The sequence below is a fragment of the Gordionus sp. m RMFG-2023 genome, chromosome 1 (assembly GCF_954871325.1).
Source record: "Gordionus sp. m RMFG-2023 chromosome 1, tfGorSpeb1-WG-v2, whole genome shotgun sequence".
NCBI classification, from domain to species: Eukaryota; Metazoa; Nematomorpha; class Gordioida; order Chordodea; family Parachordodidae; genus Gordionus; species Gordionus sp. m RMFG-2023.
The window spans coordinates 68,258,159-68,274,776 of NC_088775.1; the positions used below are offsets into that span (position 1 = coordinate 68,258,159).

General features: G+C 26.0%; 2 protein-coding genes across 4 annotated transcripts in view; one reads left to right on the plus strand and one right to left on the minus strand.

Moving 5' to 3' along the window:
- Window positions 1-13,296, minus strand: part of LOC135922223 (splicing factor 3B subunit 1-like) — a 42,204-nt gene extending 28,908 nt beyond the window's left edge. Inside the window, exons 1-5 of one of the 2 annotated variants that reach the window (XM_065456636.1) lie at window positions 13,247-13,296; window positions 13,025-13,203; window positions 12,507-12,566; window positions 12,267-12,384; window positions 12,037-12,206 (exon numbers count right to left, since the gene is read on the minus strand). In XM_065456636.1, the coding sequence (XP_065312708.1) occupies window positions 12,037-12,206; window positions 12,267-12,384; window positions 12,507-12,566; window positions 13,025-13,203; window positions 13,247-13,268 (549 nt within the window). In that variant the 5' untranslated portion in view covers window positions 13,269-13,296. Of the gene's footprint in view, window positions 1-12,036; window positions 12,207-12,266; window positions 12,385-12,506; window positions 12,567-13,018; window positions 13,204-13,246 lie in introns of both variants that reach the window. The other variant, XM_065456635.1, reaches the window with a different exon arrangement.
- The window catches only part of LOC135922224 (uncharacterized), a 160,312-nt gene that overhangs the window by 90,457 nt on the left and 53,237 nt on the right, over window positions 1-16,618 (plus strand). The window lies entirely within an intron of this gene.

A 16,618-nucleotide genomic window follows, 5' to 3' on the forward strand; every position in this document is an offset into this window, starting at 1 on the left:
TAGTGTGAAAAAACGGCTAACTCAATATTTAAGTCAGAAAAATATAGCATCGAGACTATAGATATCCAAGATTTGTGCCATTCATGAGCAAAATCTTTGTGCTTGCATAGTTCTAGATAAAATATAGTTTAGTCGTTTTAAAAAAATCGACCCAAATCAAGTTAACAGCACTAATAGTGGGTCAAAGCTAAAAAATGGGGTCCTTTCTAATTCTAAAAACGATAAAAATAAAGATTACTCAAAATATAACAGCCATTTTGGATGATTTGTCATGGAATGGCCTGACAAAATTCATGGAAAAAGGTTTTAAATGAATATTGATTTTTTAGACAAAAGTATCGTATCTTAGATATAAGTTAAATAATCAAAAAGAAAGAGTAGAAATTATAAAATAATTTTGTATCTTACATACAAGTATTCACAGTACTGCCCAACTCTGTATATAACAATTAAGCAGTAACATATTTACCAATAGTACCCTATAAAAATATTAAGGACCCACCCCGAAATAAAAATAACTACAAATATTTTACCTGTGTTTTTTCAAGATTTGGCTGGTACATAACATCAACAAGAGTATTTAATTTAAGATCTGGCGTTTTGTCATCTGTATAAAAATTACATGAAATTAAAAATTAGCAAGCAAACCGATTTTTACTAACAAAAGGATTACAACATGCTGGGGATATCATTAAATTCCTGTGTCTTTGTTTATATCAGACACCTGCAGGCCTGGCCTAAATACACAGGCTGTTTTTTATTTTAAAATACCCAGGCTAGGCAGAATATTTTAAATTGCAATTATTATCATAAAAAATAAATAAATCATATTTAAAATTTATCATATTTTCTATTTCCATTTTTTTAATCCTTAGATAATATTTTTAATATAATCAACTAATCATCCTTTTATATGTATGATTCAATCAAATCAAAAGCAACAAAGCTATACTCAATATTTAAAATATAATATACTTTTTAAGGGAAAAATTTATTTTTGATAGTTATCATTTCATCTCTCTTATTCTGTCTTAAATTCAGGCAATTATATATGTGGTCAGAGCACAAAATGATTGATACTTATATAAATGACAATATTAAATAACAAGAGAAAGAAGAAATTGCCGCTGACCAGTGGAACTGTGGTGATTCAAACTTACTCCTACAACAAATTAGGAGATAGATAATTTGAAGTTATTATACAATATATGTTAATATTCGTTGATAAGAGATCCATAAAAGGGTAATTGCATACCAAATCGATAACTTTTCGGCTCGACCTTTTTAATTTCTTAGAAAGCATCGAATCCAAAATTTTAGCCTCCTAGTACTCATAGTTCCTGAGATATCAATGGTCAAAAGTGCCAAAAATGACGTTTTTTCGAAAAATGCGATTTTTTAAAATTGAGATAAGTTAAAAAATAATGATTTTAAAAATATAAGTTATATGTCAATTTATAACTCTATTATTAAGGGCCTTTTATTGAATATTGAAAAAATTTTCAAAATAATATTGTTGCGGTTTTTATTTAAGTTATAAATTTTAAACATGAAAACTCCAAGTGTTTCGCTTTCCAAATTTTTTAGAATTTAATATTTGGGTCATTCCATGTCAAATGAGCAAAAAAAATGAGATTTTCGGCCGACCCCCTTCGATTTTTTTAAAATTTAGTAAGCAAAGAAAGGTTAGTGTAGTTAAGAAATAGCCAAAATTTTAGCCTCGTAACATTTATATTTTTGGAGATATTAGGGTTCAAAGTGGCAAAAATGACGTATTTTTACCATTATCTGCCTTCATTCAATTAAGCATATCTTAAAAACTATCTAATTGTAAATAACAAATTTAATATCAAAATTACGTACAAAGATTCTACTTTTAGATAAAAAAAAAATTTTTTTTTTCAATTTCCGGCCATTTTATTAAATATATAAGGACTAAAAACGATTTTTTAGAAATTATACGACCTTCAATTTTTTTAAAAAATTTAGTAGACAACACTGAACTCTTCCTTTATATTTATAAAAAAAAATTGGTCTGGGACGAGGCCATCTTCATTCAAAAAATCAATAAAAATGTTTAGAAAAGTGTATAAATATTTTCCCGAAAGGGGGCGTCTTTGCATAAATTTACATTTAAATCAGTTTTTAATGGTTTTTCTTAGACTATTTGATATAATTTAAAGGAGTATTTATTTTGTAAGTGAAAATAACAATAAATGGGGCTTTCATTCAATTATAGAAATTGCCTATCGATAAAAGAAATTCAATTTATTACTTTATTTATAATTTTTTATAAAATTTTTTGCTAATATAACATATATTAATATTAATAAAATATATTCAACCAAATTTATACTTCTTGAATATATGAATCAGAATCTTTAGCATTTCATATATGGCGCCCTAAATATTAAAAATAATTGATATAATATAAATTTTAAAATCTAATATATAACTCACTTTTAAAAGATTCTAATTTTTCGGTAGCGCATTTACTTTCTTGTGACGACGATGTGTAACTACGGCCAGTAGCAGTTAACGGTGAAACTAATGTTAAGATATGACATTTTGGCAAGTAGAGAGTGTCGTCTATACTTGGAAATGTAAAGGAATTAAAAGGTCCGGATGGGTGTAAAAACTTTATATATATTTCTTCCTCCTTTTGATTTTTCCCTAAAACTAAGGCTAACCACCAATTAGAATCATAAACACATGTTATATACCCTGATATCTCTCCAAAAATGATACTTTCATCATTATATGATAAATATTCTATATTACTTTCTATTGAATTGGAATACATTTTACTCTTAAATTGATGTAGACCTGTGGGAATCACCGTGTGAATTTTCTGTGTTCCAGGTATAGGTCTCGTTTTTGAAAACCTTTCCCTGAGTAATATTTCTTCGTGATCATAATTTTCTTGGGTCATATATTCAAAATATATGCCATTAATATTTTCTTTAGCGAACTCGTACAATTCATATGATGTGGTTATTTGCTTTGAGTAAGGTCTTTGTAAACTAGCTCTAGCGGCTAATCTTTTAACAGTGCCACCAATCCCATCACAAACACTTTTCCCATGTGCTGTAGCAGAAAAATGCCATTCTGCCTGTATCCCGAAATCCATCTCATGATGGCAAATATTAATAAAATTTTTACGATTTTTATACTGTGCAGCAGATCCATCGGAAAAATAAAAAATTTTATTTGGCATACAAATTTTATTAATTAAAAAATTTACCAATGTTTTTTGGAAATAATGTACTGCTATTGTATTGTGTTGCAAAGATTCGGATATCATTACATAATTTAGGCAACAAATATTGGCTAAATTATCTTTATAATATATAACAAAAGGGTGAACAGTGGATTGAGCTCTATTCCAATGATAACTTTGTACTTCATCCTGAAGTATAAAGCTATAGTTTTCTGAAAAATCACATAAAATTAAATATTGGCCTTTGTCTAAGTTCAATTTTAGATTTTTTTGATACAATGATTGTTGCGTTGAAATAAAAGAATGGGGTAATAAAGATTCCATTTTTTCAAAAAAGGCATTGATAAATTCATCTACTGGCTTGGTTATTGTTTCAAGAGTGGTTCTATCTACGGATAGCCATTGTTTGTATGTTATAAATTCGATGTCCTTAGAACGAAACAATATTTCTATTTGGTGGCGTAAATTTGTTGACCCTGGACAATTATCACATTTGCCCAAATAACAGGATAGTTGAGGCGGATTACAAATTATTAAGGGTAAAATATGTTTATATGTTTTAATGGGCAACATATCATCTTTGGTTAAATTGGGTAAATTTGATCCAATGATCATTAATTTAAAATTTTGGTGGTAGCTGCAAACACAAACATTATGTGTACCACTACCTCCTACGAGTATACAATTTTTTGGGCGAATGCTTGCAAATTTCGAAAAACCGATTTTAACATCAGGCCTCATTTCTTTAAAAAATATATAAATTTCTTTCAAATTATCTAAAATTAATCTCTTTTGTATTGTATTCTTTTTTCCGTCTTCGGTCAAAATTGAAAGGCAATCTTTCTTGCCTGGCATGATTCTGCTTATTTCGTCCGTACAATAAAATTCTTGTACAATTTTAACTGTACATTCGTCTATAGTATTTCCAGGCTTGGGGTTAGGGGTTGATAAAAATCCCTTTTCCGCTATCAATAATTTAGCTTGTCTTGCCATGTATTTTGTTGTATTAAATTCATTCATTATTTTGGACACTGTCCAATTCTTTGGTAATATCGTCAAAATTTTATATTTATCAGTTTTAGATAAGAGTGAAAATTTTTTTTTAATATTGCTTAGAATACCATCATCTTTATCGATAGTAGCTGGCTCAATCGCATTTATATCTAAATGAGTTTCTATAGCCTTTTTTATTTTGGTAATTTTTTTAATTGGATATCTTTTTTCTCTCAACCTTTTCTTTTTTATTGGAGATTCTTCAATTTCTATCAATGATGTATTAATTGATTCATAAGCCAGGTTCTCTTCGATATGATGAATATCAGGGTCTTTAAATGCGTCATTTGACTTACTAGCTGTTCCGAGTTTTCTTCGACATTTATCACATATCTTATCATCTGAGTGAAGTGACATCCAAGATAGTACATTTCTAAGATTTGTAGTTACATTATTATGTAATAGTATTTTAAAAGGGTTACAGCATCTAGTTTTTCGAATAAGATTTTTGTTCATTTTATTGAAATTCTATATGATAAAACAAATTAATTTATAAAAATATCACCGAATATCTAATAATTACAGGTGTACCGATTAGGGGGTTAATCCGATACGATATTGCAGATATTATATTGATATCGGCCAAATAACCGATATCACTAATCTGATTTTGCTCGCTCTACATATTATATATTTTATCATAACTTAAAACAAATAATTATAATTTAAATTAACCTAGTATTTCAGGACTATTTATTCATGTGAAATTCTATATAAAATTTAGTAAAAATATGGTATAATCATTTTTTGTTCCAAAAACCCTATTTTTGAAAAAATTATTGATTTAGTTTTAGTTTTAAAACCAAAAATATCCTTATAAGACATTATTAATTATTTTCATTTAGTTTTTTATAAAATTTATCGCTTCAATTAAATAATTTTTTTACCTTTGATATTATAAGAATAATTAGAATTTATTATAAGAATAATTAGAATTTATTATAGTTTTTTTAAAATACCAAGAAATTAATTAAAAAATGAATTAATATAGTGAGCATGTGTTATTGAATGATTAATCAATTTTAAATTTTTCTTTATTTTATTAATTGATACACTCATTTATTCTTATTTACAAGTAAAGCTATGCCGATCTTAGAAAATCCGATCCAATATTTATATTGTTTGGGTTATTGATGATACTTTTATTTTGTATATAATTTTATAATAATAATAAATTAATATTTGTAATATTTTATTAGCTTTTCCACGTCAATGGAAGAATTATAATTCTTCATATATTATTTTTTTTTGGTAAAAACAAAACAATAAATACAATGTACATAATATGGAGACACAAAAAAAATATAATATATCTTGACTTTGAAAAATTTTATTTTTTTTGCGACGATCACATTATTTTAAAAAATTGATCGATATTTGGTGGATCATATTTTATTAATATTCGTTAAATATATGTTATATGGGCAAATATATAATAATTATAAATAATAATGTAATAAATTGAGTTTCTTTTATCGATAGATAATTTCTATACTTGAATGAAAGCCCCATAAGTGAAGAAAATATTATAATTTATATTTACAAGATGAATAATCCTTTAAATTATATCAAATAGTCTAAGAAAAACCATTAAAAACTGATTTAAATATAAATTTATGCAAAGACGCCCCCTTTCGGGAAAATATTTATACACTTTTCTAAACATTTTTATCGATTTTGAGAATGAAGATGGCCTCGTCCCAGACCAATTTTTTTTAATAAATATAAAGGAAGAGTTCAGTGTTGTCTACTAAATTTTTTTTAAAAATTGAAGGTCGTATAATTTCTAAAAAATCGTTTTTAGTCCTTATATATTTAATAAAATGGCCGGAAATTGAAAAAAAAAATTTTTTTTTATCTAAAAGTAGAATCTTTGTAAGTAATTTTGATATTAAATTTGTTATTTACAATTAGATAGTTTTTAAGATATGCTTAATTGAATGAAGGCAGATAATGGTAAAAATACGACATTTTTGCCACTTTGAACCCTAATATCTCCAAAAATATAAATGTTAGGAGGCTAAAATTTTGGCTATTTCTTAGTTACATTGACCTTTCTTTGCTTACTAAATTTTAAAAAAATCGAAGGGGGTCGGCCGAATCGTGGTTGATTTGTCATGGAATGACCCATTTTCTTATTCTCTAACCTTATATCTATTCATTAAAAAAATTTAAACTTGGGACAGCCATGGGTTTTTTAGTTATTGCGATTTAAAAAATCAAAAAATAAATATTATTTTCAAAAATAGATGGCGCTTTTTGTTAAAATTATTATTTTTTAAAAAAATTTTTCCATTTTAAACATAAATAATAAAATTTTCCAGCATTAATAATTTTAAATTTCGTAAAATTATTTTATTAATTTGTAAATATATTAGATAAATAAAAATTCATGAAAGATATTACTTATTTTCGGGTTTTCCTTAAATTTAATTGTTTTGACGCCATGATAATTTCGTTTTGCGATAGATTATATGTACGCCCAGTAGCCGTTGATGGGTTAACTATTGTTAAAATATTATTTTTTGGTATGTAAAGGAGATCTTGTGCCGCTGGATAAACAAAAGAATTTGCTGGTCCTTTAGGATGAAGAAAATTAATTTTTATTTCATCTCTAATTACATTCACCTCTTGTACAAATCCTAACCACCAATCGTTATCATACACACATGTTACATATCCTCTAATCTCATCGATTAACAGATCCTCAGTCAAAAGATCTTCACGTTGATATATTATATTCTCCACAACAAATGTCTGCGAATTAGAATATAGTTTAGTTTTGAGCTTAGTTAAACCAATCGGAAACACTGCGTGAATTTTTTGTGTCCCAGGTATTGAGATAGCTTTACTAAATCTCTCACGTAGCCTCATCTCTTCTTCCTCATACTCTGGTATGGTGGCATAAGAAAAATTTATACCTTTTATATGCTCTTCCGCATATTTATAAAATTGTAAAGGTGTAATTATTTGATCAGTATAAGGTCTTTGTAAGCTTGCCTTGGCAACTAACCTTTTTACTGTGCCGCCTATGCCGTCGCAGGCACTTTTACCATGTGCCGTAGAAAAAAATGCCATTCTGCTTGGATACCAAAATCGATTTCATGGTAACAAACATTGATGAAGTTTTTCCTATTTTTATATTGAGCTGCTGAACCATCAGAAAAGTAGTAAATTTTTTCTGGTGGAGTGCCGAATTTATTTTTTAAAAAATTAATCAAATGTGATTGGAATAAATGGAATGAAACAGTATTATGAATTAAGGATTCGATATTACCACAAAACTTAGGTTGTTAATTAGATTGCCTATTTTATAATAAATTGAGAATGGATGCAGCGTAGCTTGCGAAGTTGTCCAATGATAACCCTGAACTTCGTCTTGGACAATAAAGGAATAATTTTCTGAAAAGTCACAAATAATTAGATAGTGATTATTTTCTAAACTATTTTTAAGGTTATTGTGAAATGAACTTTGTTGTTCACAAATAAATGAATGGCGTATGAGAATATTCATTTTATCGAAAAAATAATTAATAAATTCGTCTGAAGATTGAGAAATAGTCTCCAGAGTTGTTCTATCTACCGAAACCCATTGTTTAAACGTAATAAGAGCTATATCATTTTTTATAAATAATTTTTCAATGCGTTCTTTTAAGAGTGTCGAGCCAGGGCACTCGCTACAGTCACCAAAATAACAGGTTGGTAATGGGGGGTTGCAAATCATTCTGCCTATAACATCTCTATAAGTTGTTAATATATCCTCACCATTTTTAGTCAATGTTGCTAATTCACAGCCTAAAATCATTAGTTTAATATTCTGGTGTATGCTACAATCGCATACACTATGTGTTCCGCTAGCCCCTGCCAATATGCAATTTTTTTGTCTTAAGCTTGCGAATTTCGAAAATCCAATTGTTATGCTAGAATTACTCTCCTTAAAATGATTATATAATTCTTTTAAATTATTAAGAACTAGCCTTTTTTGAGCGTTCACTCGTTCCCCCTTTTCAATGATAGATATGCAATCTTTTTTTCCTGGTAATACCCTGCTAACTTCATCACTGCAAAAAAAACTTTTAACAATATCAACTGTTTTTTGATTGAGATATTTTGCAGGCTTTCGATTTGGAGTTGAAAGAATCCCCTTTTCTTCTAAAATGATTTTGGAATTATATGCCATATGATATGTAGCATTGAATTCCGTTTTTATTTTATTTGCACTCCAATTAGGAGGCAGAATGGTCAGCAATTGATATTTTTTATTTTTAGATAAATTAGGATAATGTAATTTCATATTGTTGAGTATATCATTATTGTCTTTTGTGTCTGATTCTGGATTGTTAATTATTATATCTGAAAGAGCTTTTGATATTTTTGCTATCTTTTTTTTTGGATAATTTTTTTCAGTTAGTTTTTTTTTCTTAATAGGAGATATTCCAATTTCGTTTAAGGTTAAATTGATTGTATCTATTGATGCGGATGTTGTGGGGATATTATTTTCATATTCGTAATCAGAATTTATATTTTCAATATTTTTTTGTGATAAACGCTTACGACATTTATCACAAATATAGTGTTCCGCCTCAATGTTTGGAAATTGTGTCATCCACGTCGTGACTTTACGCAGGTTCTTTTTACAATTAAAGTGTTTAGATTCTTTAAAAGGATTTGCACATTTATATTTATACATTATAAATAATTTTAAGAAAAAATTAATATTGAAATATTTGTAAAATAAAAATTAATTAATATCAAAGCAGGTGCATGAAAACTTGCTAATATATTTCAAAAATTAATTATATTTTCTTATATAGGAATTGTAACTATCTTTTTAGGAAATTAATCATTTATTATAAAAACTAATAATTTTTACAAGTTATCAATAAAGTAATAATAATTATAAGTAAGTCTATCAAATGATCTAAATAATATATTTTCATAATATTAATGCTGGAAAATCTTATTATTTATGTTTAAAATGGAAAAAAGTTTAAAAAAAATAATAATTTTAACAAAATGCGTAATTTTATAAAAAAGCGCCATCTATTTGTGAAAATAATATTTATTTTTTGATTTTTTAAATCGCAATAACTAAAAAACCCATGGCTGTCCCAAGTTTAAATTTTTTTATGAATAGATATAAGGTTAGAGAATAAGAAAATATTAAATTCAAAAAAATTTGGAAAGCGAAACACTTGGAGTTTTCATGTTTAAAATTTATAACTTAAATAAAAACCGCAACAATATTATTTTGAAAATTTTTTTAATATTCAATAAAAGGCCCTTAATAGAGTTATAAATTGGTCTATAACTTATATTTTTAAAATCATTATTTTTTAACTTATCTCAATTTTAAAAAATTGCATTTTTCGAAAAAACGTCATTTTTGGCACTTTTGACCATTGATATCTCAGGAACTATGAGTACTAGGAGGCTAAAATTTTGGATTCGATGCTTTCTAATGATATTCTCTCAGTATACAAAATTTTATAGAAATTAAAAAGGTCGAGCCGAAAAGTTATCGATTTGGTATGGAATTACCCAAAATGCCAAATAGGAATTTGTTAATTTTTTCAAAACAAAAACTAGAAAAATTTACACACCCTGATTCTTTTTTTTTAAAAAAAAATCAGGGCCAGTTTGAAAATTTTTACTGATAAAATCTAAAATGTTCTTCAATATACCTTAATCAATTTATATATCATATCAGATGTTGTGTTATTTTCTGAATCTGAAGTCTTAAATTCAAGACTAATAATTTCTCAAATTATTTTAAAACAACAAATACGGCAGGCATGAATGGCTTGAAGCACTTTCAAGCCAAACCTTAGATAATCTCTTAACTAGTGTTGTAAACGAAAGCGTTCGTTCGTTTTTTTGAAAAAAAATGATGAACGGCGTTCCTTTTATTTTTGACGAACTTTGAACGTGAACGCGTTCCTTTTTTATGACGAATGCGTTCGAATTTAACATTCGTTCAATTTTAAAAATATTTTTATTTTTATTTGAAAAATTTTAATTTCCGAATTTTTTAATCAGCTGTGTATTTCCTTTTCACATTTCAATTTTTTTAACACATAGTTTATTAATTTGAATATTATTGTTTACATTTTATCTTAATAGATTAGCATAAGCATGGATATTATTATATAATCTTCAGAAAATCCAAAATCAAATGAATTATCATTAATATGACCAAATATGATAAAGTTTTACATTAACATCCTATATTGAAGGAACTAATCCAATGCTTACCAAGTGTAAAATGTGACCAAAAAGTATTATATTATCAAAATCTTCAGGTTCAATTTAAAACGACATTTGATTTTAATATTAATTATTTGATTTTATATGATATAACTAAGTAAAATCATTAAATTTGAAGAATTGATGCATTTAAGATATTTGACCCCAACAATAACGATAGTTATTTTAAAATTAAAAAAATTAGTAGCCTCAAATATGGTCAACTATTGATAGAAGCCATATTAAATGGGATCAATAAAAGGTATTAAACCTATCACTCTCAATTAATTACATATATTTCATTTTTTTTAAAGATTTGAACATATATATAAGGATCAATTGTTATTTCTGCAATTATAAATCCAGCATTCAAACTTCAATGGCCATAGATAAAACTTCCACATAACGACCCTATTAAAAATAAACTTATAGCATTATTGAAAAAAATGCTTTGAAAACCATAGAGAACTGTTAATTTCGAGATATCCTTTTTTTTGTCGAGAGTAAAGAATGGATTGGAGGAGAATAACTTATCTCATTGCAAATAACAAAACAATATGTTTTTAATTAATTCTCCATGTTAAAAGAGCTGTTTATTAAGTATAATATCGCAATCCCCTCATCTGCCCCTGTAGAGCGCGTTTTTAGGCTGTCGTATTAACTGTCAAGTGTTCCTGTCTATCAGATAAATATTTTGAAAACAATTGTTATTAAAATTTAATAAGAAAAATTTTCTATAAATAAAAATATCTTTTTATTTGCTATATTATATTATATTTTATTTATAACTCTTTTTAGAGCCTTCGTTACTATTAATTAATATATATTTTTATTTAGTAATTTTTACATAGTATTTTTAATATTTTAGTGTTTTATCATTTTTTTTAAATTATACCAATACCAATATCAATATTATCAAAATAAAATTTTAAAAATTATATAAATTTTGTTTGATATTACAAAATCAAATTTATAATTTTTATTATATTAATTTTATTTTTTATGTCAGTGCTTTGCACATCCACAAATTTTCCATCTTTTCAATATTCAGAATGATTTTTATTTACTATCTATCCTTAAACTTAATATATAAAAATTAGTATTTTCTATAAAAAAAACAACTAATTTTTAAGAGCAATTAAGTTTATTTTCTTTTTTTATTCCTCAAAAATGTTCATTTGGGTAATGCTTATGGCTGAATATGACTCATTATATTTTAAAATCCTTTTCATTTTCTGTAATATAACAGAAAAATAATACCACTTAGATTCCATTTTTTTAAAATAATTTTTTTAAATTTGATATTTAAAATTGGCATAGTCCTAATACACATTAAATATAAAATAGCAAAAGTAAAATTTTCTTATGCCACCAATTGTCGATAATTTTTATCAGCTTCATAGAATTGCCAAAAAGTCTGGCAGTTAATTTGTACATTTATGCACAAGCCTACATATGAATAACACTTTTAATAAATATCTATATCTAACAATAAATTAAAAGAAACAATATTTCACCTCTGTTTTCTTAAGTGTTTGTTGATGTATCACATCTATAACTGTACGTGATTGAAGGTCTGGTGTTTTGCTATCTGATAAGAAAGGTTCATTAACCTCTGTTTTCTTATGTGTTTGTTGATGCATCACATCTACAAATGTACGTGATTGTAGGTCTGGTGTTTTCCCACCTATACATAAGAAAATTTCATTATAATGCAAGATTAGTAAGGAAAATTATATATAATAACCATCAGCAAAAGGATCAAAGCGTGCTGGGGATATTCTTAAATTCCTACGTCTTTGTTTATATTCGTCTTCTCTGTCTGCTATCTTGGGGATTCTATGTTCTGCAAAAGGGTCAAAATCCTAAAGATTTTTTAAATATAGGTGCTGAGTTAAATACAATCATTATAATTAAAATAAAAATCAATTATGATGTTTAAATGTACTCATATAAAATTACAACATAGATAATCATAATTTATTACTTTTTCATGAGCTAATATGGTAGAAAATACACCATTAGTATTAGAAAATTCATCTTCCTCCTATAAATATTCATTATTATTTTTAATACTAGGAATCAAATTTTTGAAAATAAATTAGTTGCAAATTAATATAATATATATAAGATAATGGGATCTAGAACTTACATATCAAGGACCTGATAATTTTTCTAGTTGGCTAAATAGGCTAGTTCACTAATCATATTATAGGTTTTTCTGAAAAATTAAAAAAAAGTGACTAACTACACACTTTAGATTAAATAATAATTATAATAGATTAATTAATAATCTTATCTTAATAAAGTTTAGATAAAAATAAATAGTTCATAATTTAAATGGAAGAACTGTAACCCAATATGATTTCATTGAGTGAGCTAAAAATAAAAAATTTTATTAATTTATATATTGAATTTAAAATTAGCTATTTTTTAAGATATAACATTATCATACAAAAAATAATTATTCTTGTGAATCTCAAAATATAGAAAAATCACCTCTGCTTCTTCGGCAACTGGTATTGAAGTGACATAGCCTTCAAACTTCCCCTTATTGCCATCATAAATATCTTGATCATAGAAAGCGTGTTCACCTAATGCAACTCTTTCATCTTCTCCTTCATCATTTCCTGGAATAAATCCTGCCTTTTTAGCTTGTATTTTACGAATTTGTTCCTCAATTTCTTGAATAAAAGTATATTTTATCGTATCAAAAAAATAAATTACCTTCATGTGTAGTGGCAGCCATTTTGTAATCTGATTTCAATTAAACTAAATATTTATTAAATCAATATTATTTAATTTTTAATATTTGAGTATATATGTATTACTTGCTAATAATAATATATTCGAGTAAATCAGTCACCTGGCATCCATAGAAGCAAGGGAGGCATTTCTTTATCAATTTTCTTAAATAATGTTAATTTTTTTTTAAAAAGATTAGGAATAATTACTAGTTCTTTGTTAGAAAACGAATACTAATTTATAAGTGAAAAATAATTAATACTATTATCTACACCAAAGAAATTTATCAGAGACCTGCAGACCCGGCCCTAATCCCGGCCAGACCCAGCCCGGGCAGTATTTTTTAAAAAATTTTATACAACATGAATTATTATATTCGTCAATTAGATGGTTATAATGATTATATATAGTTATGATTAATATAATGTTTGGTAAAAGTTAAATAGTATCTACATAATATTATTATAGTTTTCCTGCCATGGAATAAATACGCAAAGGATTAAATACATTATTATATAATATCAGGGTTGGGCAGTATCGCGGATATTTGTATCTAAGATCAAGATATTGGAAAGTATCTTGTATCCAGTATCTAAGATACATATTATTTAAAAGTATTTGTATCTTAACCAACTTTGTATTCAAAAAGATACAGATACTTTAAAAAAATTTATATTGGTTAATTTAAATAGTATTAAAATTTAAAATGATATTGTTTAAGATTTAAATGAAAAATTTAATCAAAATTTAGATATTTTAAGATAACTTTTGATATATGACGTTGGTCGTCAAGCAATTTGCTAACAATAGAACTACCATATTTGAATCGTTTTATATCTGTCTATTTAAAAATTATGGAAGAAGAAAATAGAATAATATGTTTATCTTCGTTTTCAGATCATTCTTCAACCGAAAATTATAACAATAAATTTAAACTAAGCATACTTAATGGCAAATTTTTTGAAGTACTTCAAGATAATCATAATAAAGAAATTCATCGTGACTTTGATATTGACGAAAAAGTTATAGCAACTGTTACAGATAACGGCTCTAACTTTAAGAAAGCTTTCAAGGAGTTTGGATATTCTATGGAAGCTGTAGAGAATGACTTTGACATCAATGATGATGAATGTATAGAATTTGAAATCATTGAAAGTATTATTTAATACTTCTTTAAAATTTATCATGATATTGTAAATTAAGTAAAAAAATTTATTCAAATAAAATTATTTATTTGTTTATTTAAGGGTCTAAAGAAGCCTCAATAACATTGCCTCAACACATTCGTTGTTTGTGCCATACGATAAGTCTAATTGCCACAACAGATGTCGAGAGAGCTATTATCCTAACATTTCTAAAATTCATCAACCTGCAATAGCTAAATGTACTAAGCTATGGAATGCAAATAATAGGCCTAAAACTGCAGAACTTATCAAAGCAGTTTTAGGAAAACAATTAGTTACACCTTGTTGCACTAGATGGAATAGTTAGTATGATAGTCTTCATAGTTTATTAAAATTTAAAGGCTAACTTCCTAAATTATGTCAAAAATTAGAATTTCCTAAATTAAGAGATATTGAAATTCAATATTTAGAAGAATATTGCAATATAATGGCCCCATTGGCTATAGCGATTGACAAAATACAGAGTGAAATCAACTGCTATTCTGGAGAATCAGCTCCAATTTTAAATGTCGTTAAAAAAATTACAAATTTAATTCAAATATATCTACAATTTTGCAAACCATTAGCTGTTGCCATAAAAAATTATTTAAATAAAAGATTTAAAAATATATATGATTTTGATAACAATTTTAAGAGTTTTGGCAACTATTTCTCATCCCTTTTTTAAAAATCGTTGGATTAATGGTGAAAAAGAAAAAAAATACCTTCAGAATTTGTCATTACATGAAGTTTTAATTGTTTTTAAAAATAATATTGAAATTAATACTTCAACAAAATCTTCAATTGATGAAGATGATGATTACTTTTGCCTTAAAAGTACCACATCCAATTCTAATAATTCAATAAATGATATTGAAATAGAGGTCCTAAATTATATGAGATGACAGGCGGAGTATAAATATGTTAAATAGTTATAAATATATAAAAGAAATATTTATTAAATATAACACAATATTACCCTCCTCAGTCAGCCCCCGTTGAAAGATTATTTAGCTTTGCTAATATGGTTAATAGACCAAATCGTCAAAGATTGAACGAAAAATTAATAATATTAAAAAATAATGCTGATTTATGATGCTGATTTATTATTATTTACTAATTATATAATTACTAAATGGAATATCACATTATCTTTTATAATAAATTTGTTATTTTCTACATATTATTTTAAATATTTTTTTATAAATTTATATTATAGATAAGAAAATAAAGCTTTATACATTTTTATTTTGACTATTTAAAGTTTTTTAAAAAAGTATCTTGTATCTTAGATACTTTTTTTAAAAAAAATACAAGTATCTTGTATCTTATATCTTATTGAAATTTTTCTAAAGTATCTAGTATCTTGTATCTTAAATACAAAATTTTATAAAGTATCTGTATCTGTATCCGAATACAATTTTCTGAAAATTTGCCCAACCCTGTATAATTTATAATATATGTTATATTTTTTATTAATTAAATAATCATTTTTATTTTTTTTATAAATACATAGAATTTTCTCAAAATATAATTTACACAAATTTTTTATAGTATCAATTTGTAATATACTAAATATCTGTTTAGAATAATAAAAAAAATAATATGATAGTGTTGTTAAACGGCTCGTTTTGATCCGATTTTTAAAAACGGCTAACTCAGTTTTTTATCAAGAAAAATATTAGCAAGCCTGAAAATTTTGCTTATAGAAGGAGCAAAGGTATAGGCATATTGTTTCAAAATTTCGAGGCTTAGTTAATATTTTTCTGGCATAAATATTGAGTTAGCCGTTTTAAAAAATGGGCTCAAAACGAGCCGTTTAACAACATTAGCTATTATACTTGCTTATTAAATGATAATACTCTTCGAAAAATATGATAAAATACGAAATAATCAATTTTTTCTATATACCACGTCAAATATAATTTTATTCCGAGCCGGGCCTAAAAAAAATTTTTTAAAAAAATCCAGGCCGTGCCGGAGCCCCTTAAAATTTTTTTTAATATCCGGGCCAAGTCGGGCCTAAAATTTTAAACCCGGGCCGGGCCGTAAAAAATTTTTGAAAAAAAAATCCGGGCCAAGCCAGGCCGAAATTTTTTTAATCTGGGCCGGGCCGTACAAATGGTACCTCTGCAGGTCTCTGAAATTAATACTTATTACTTTTTTTAAAAATTTGCACTACTTTTGTCAC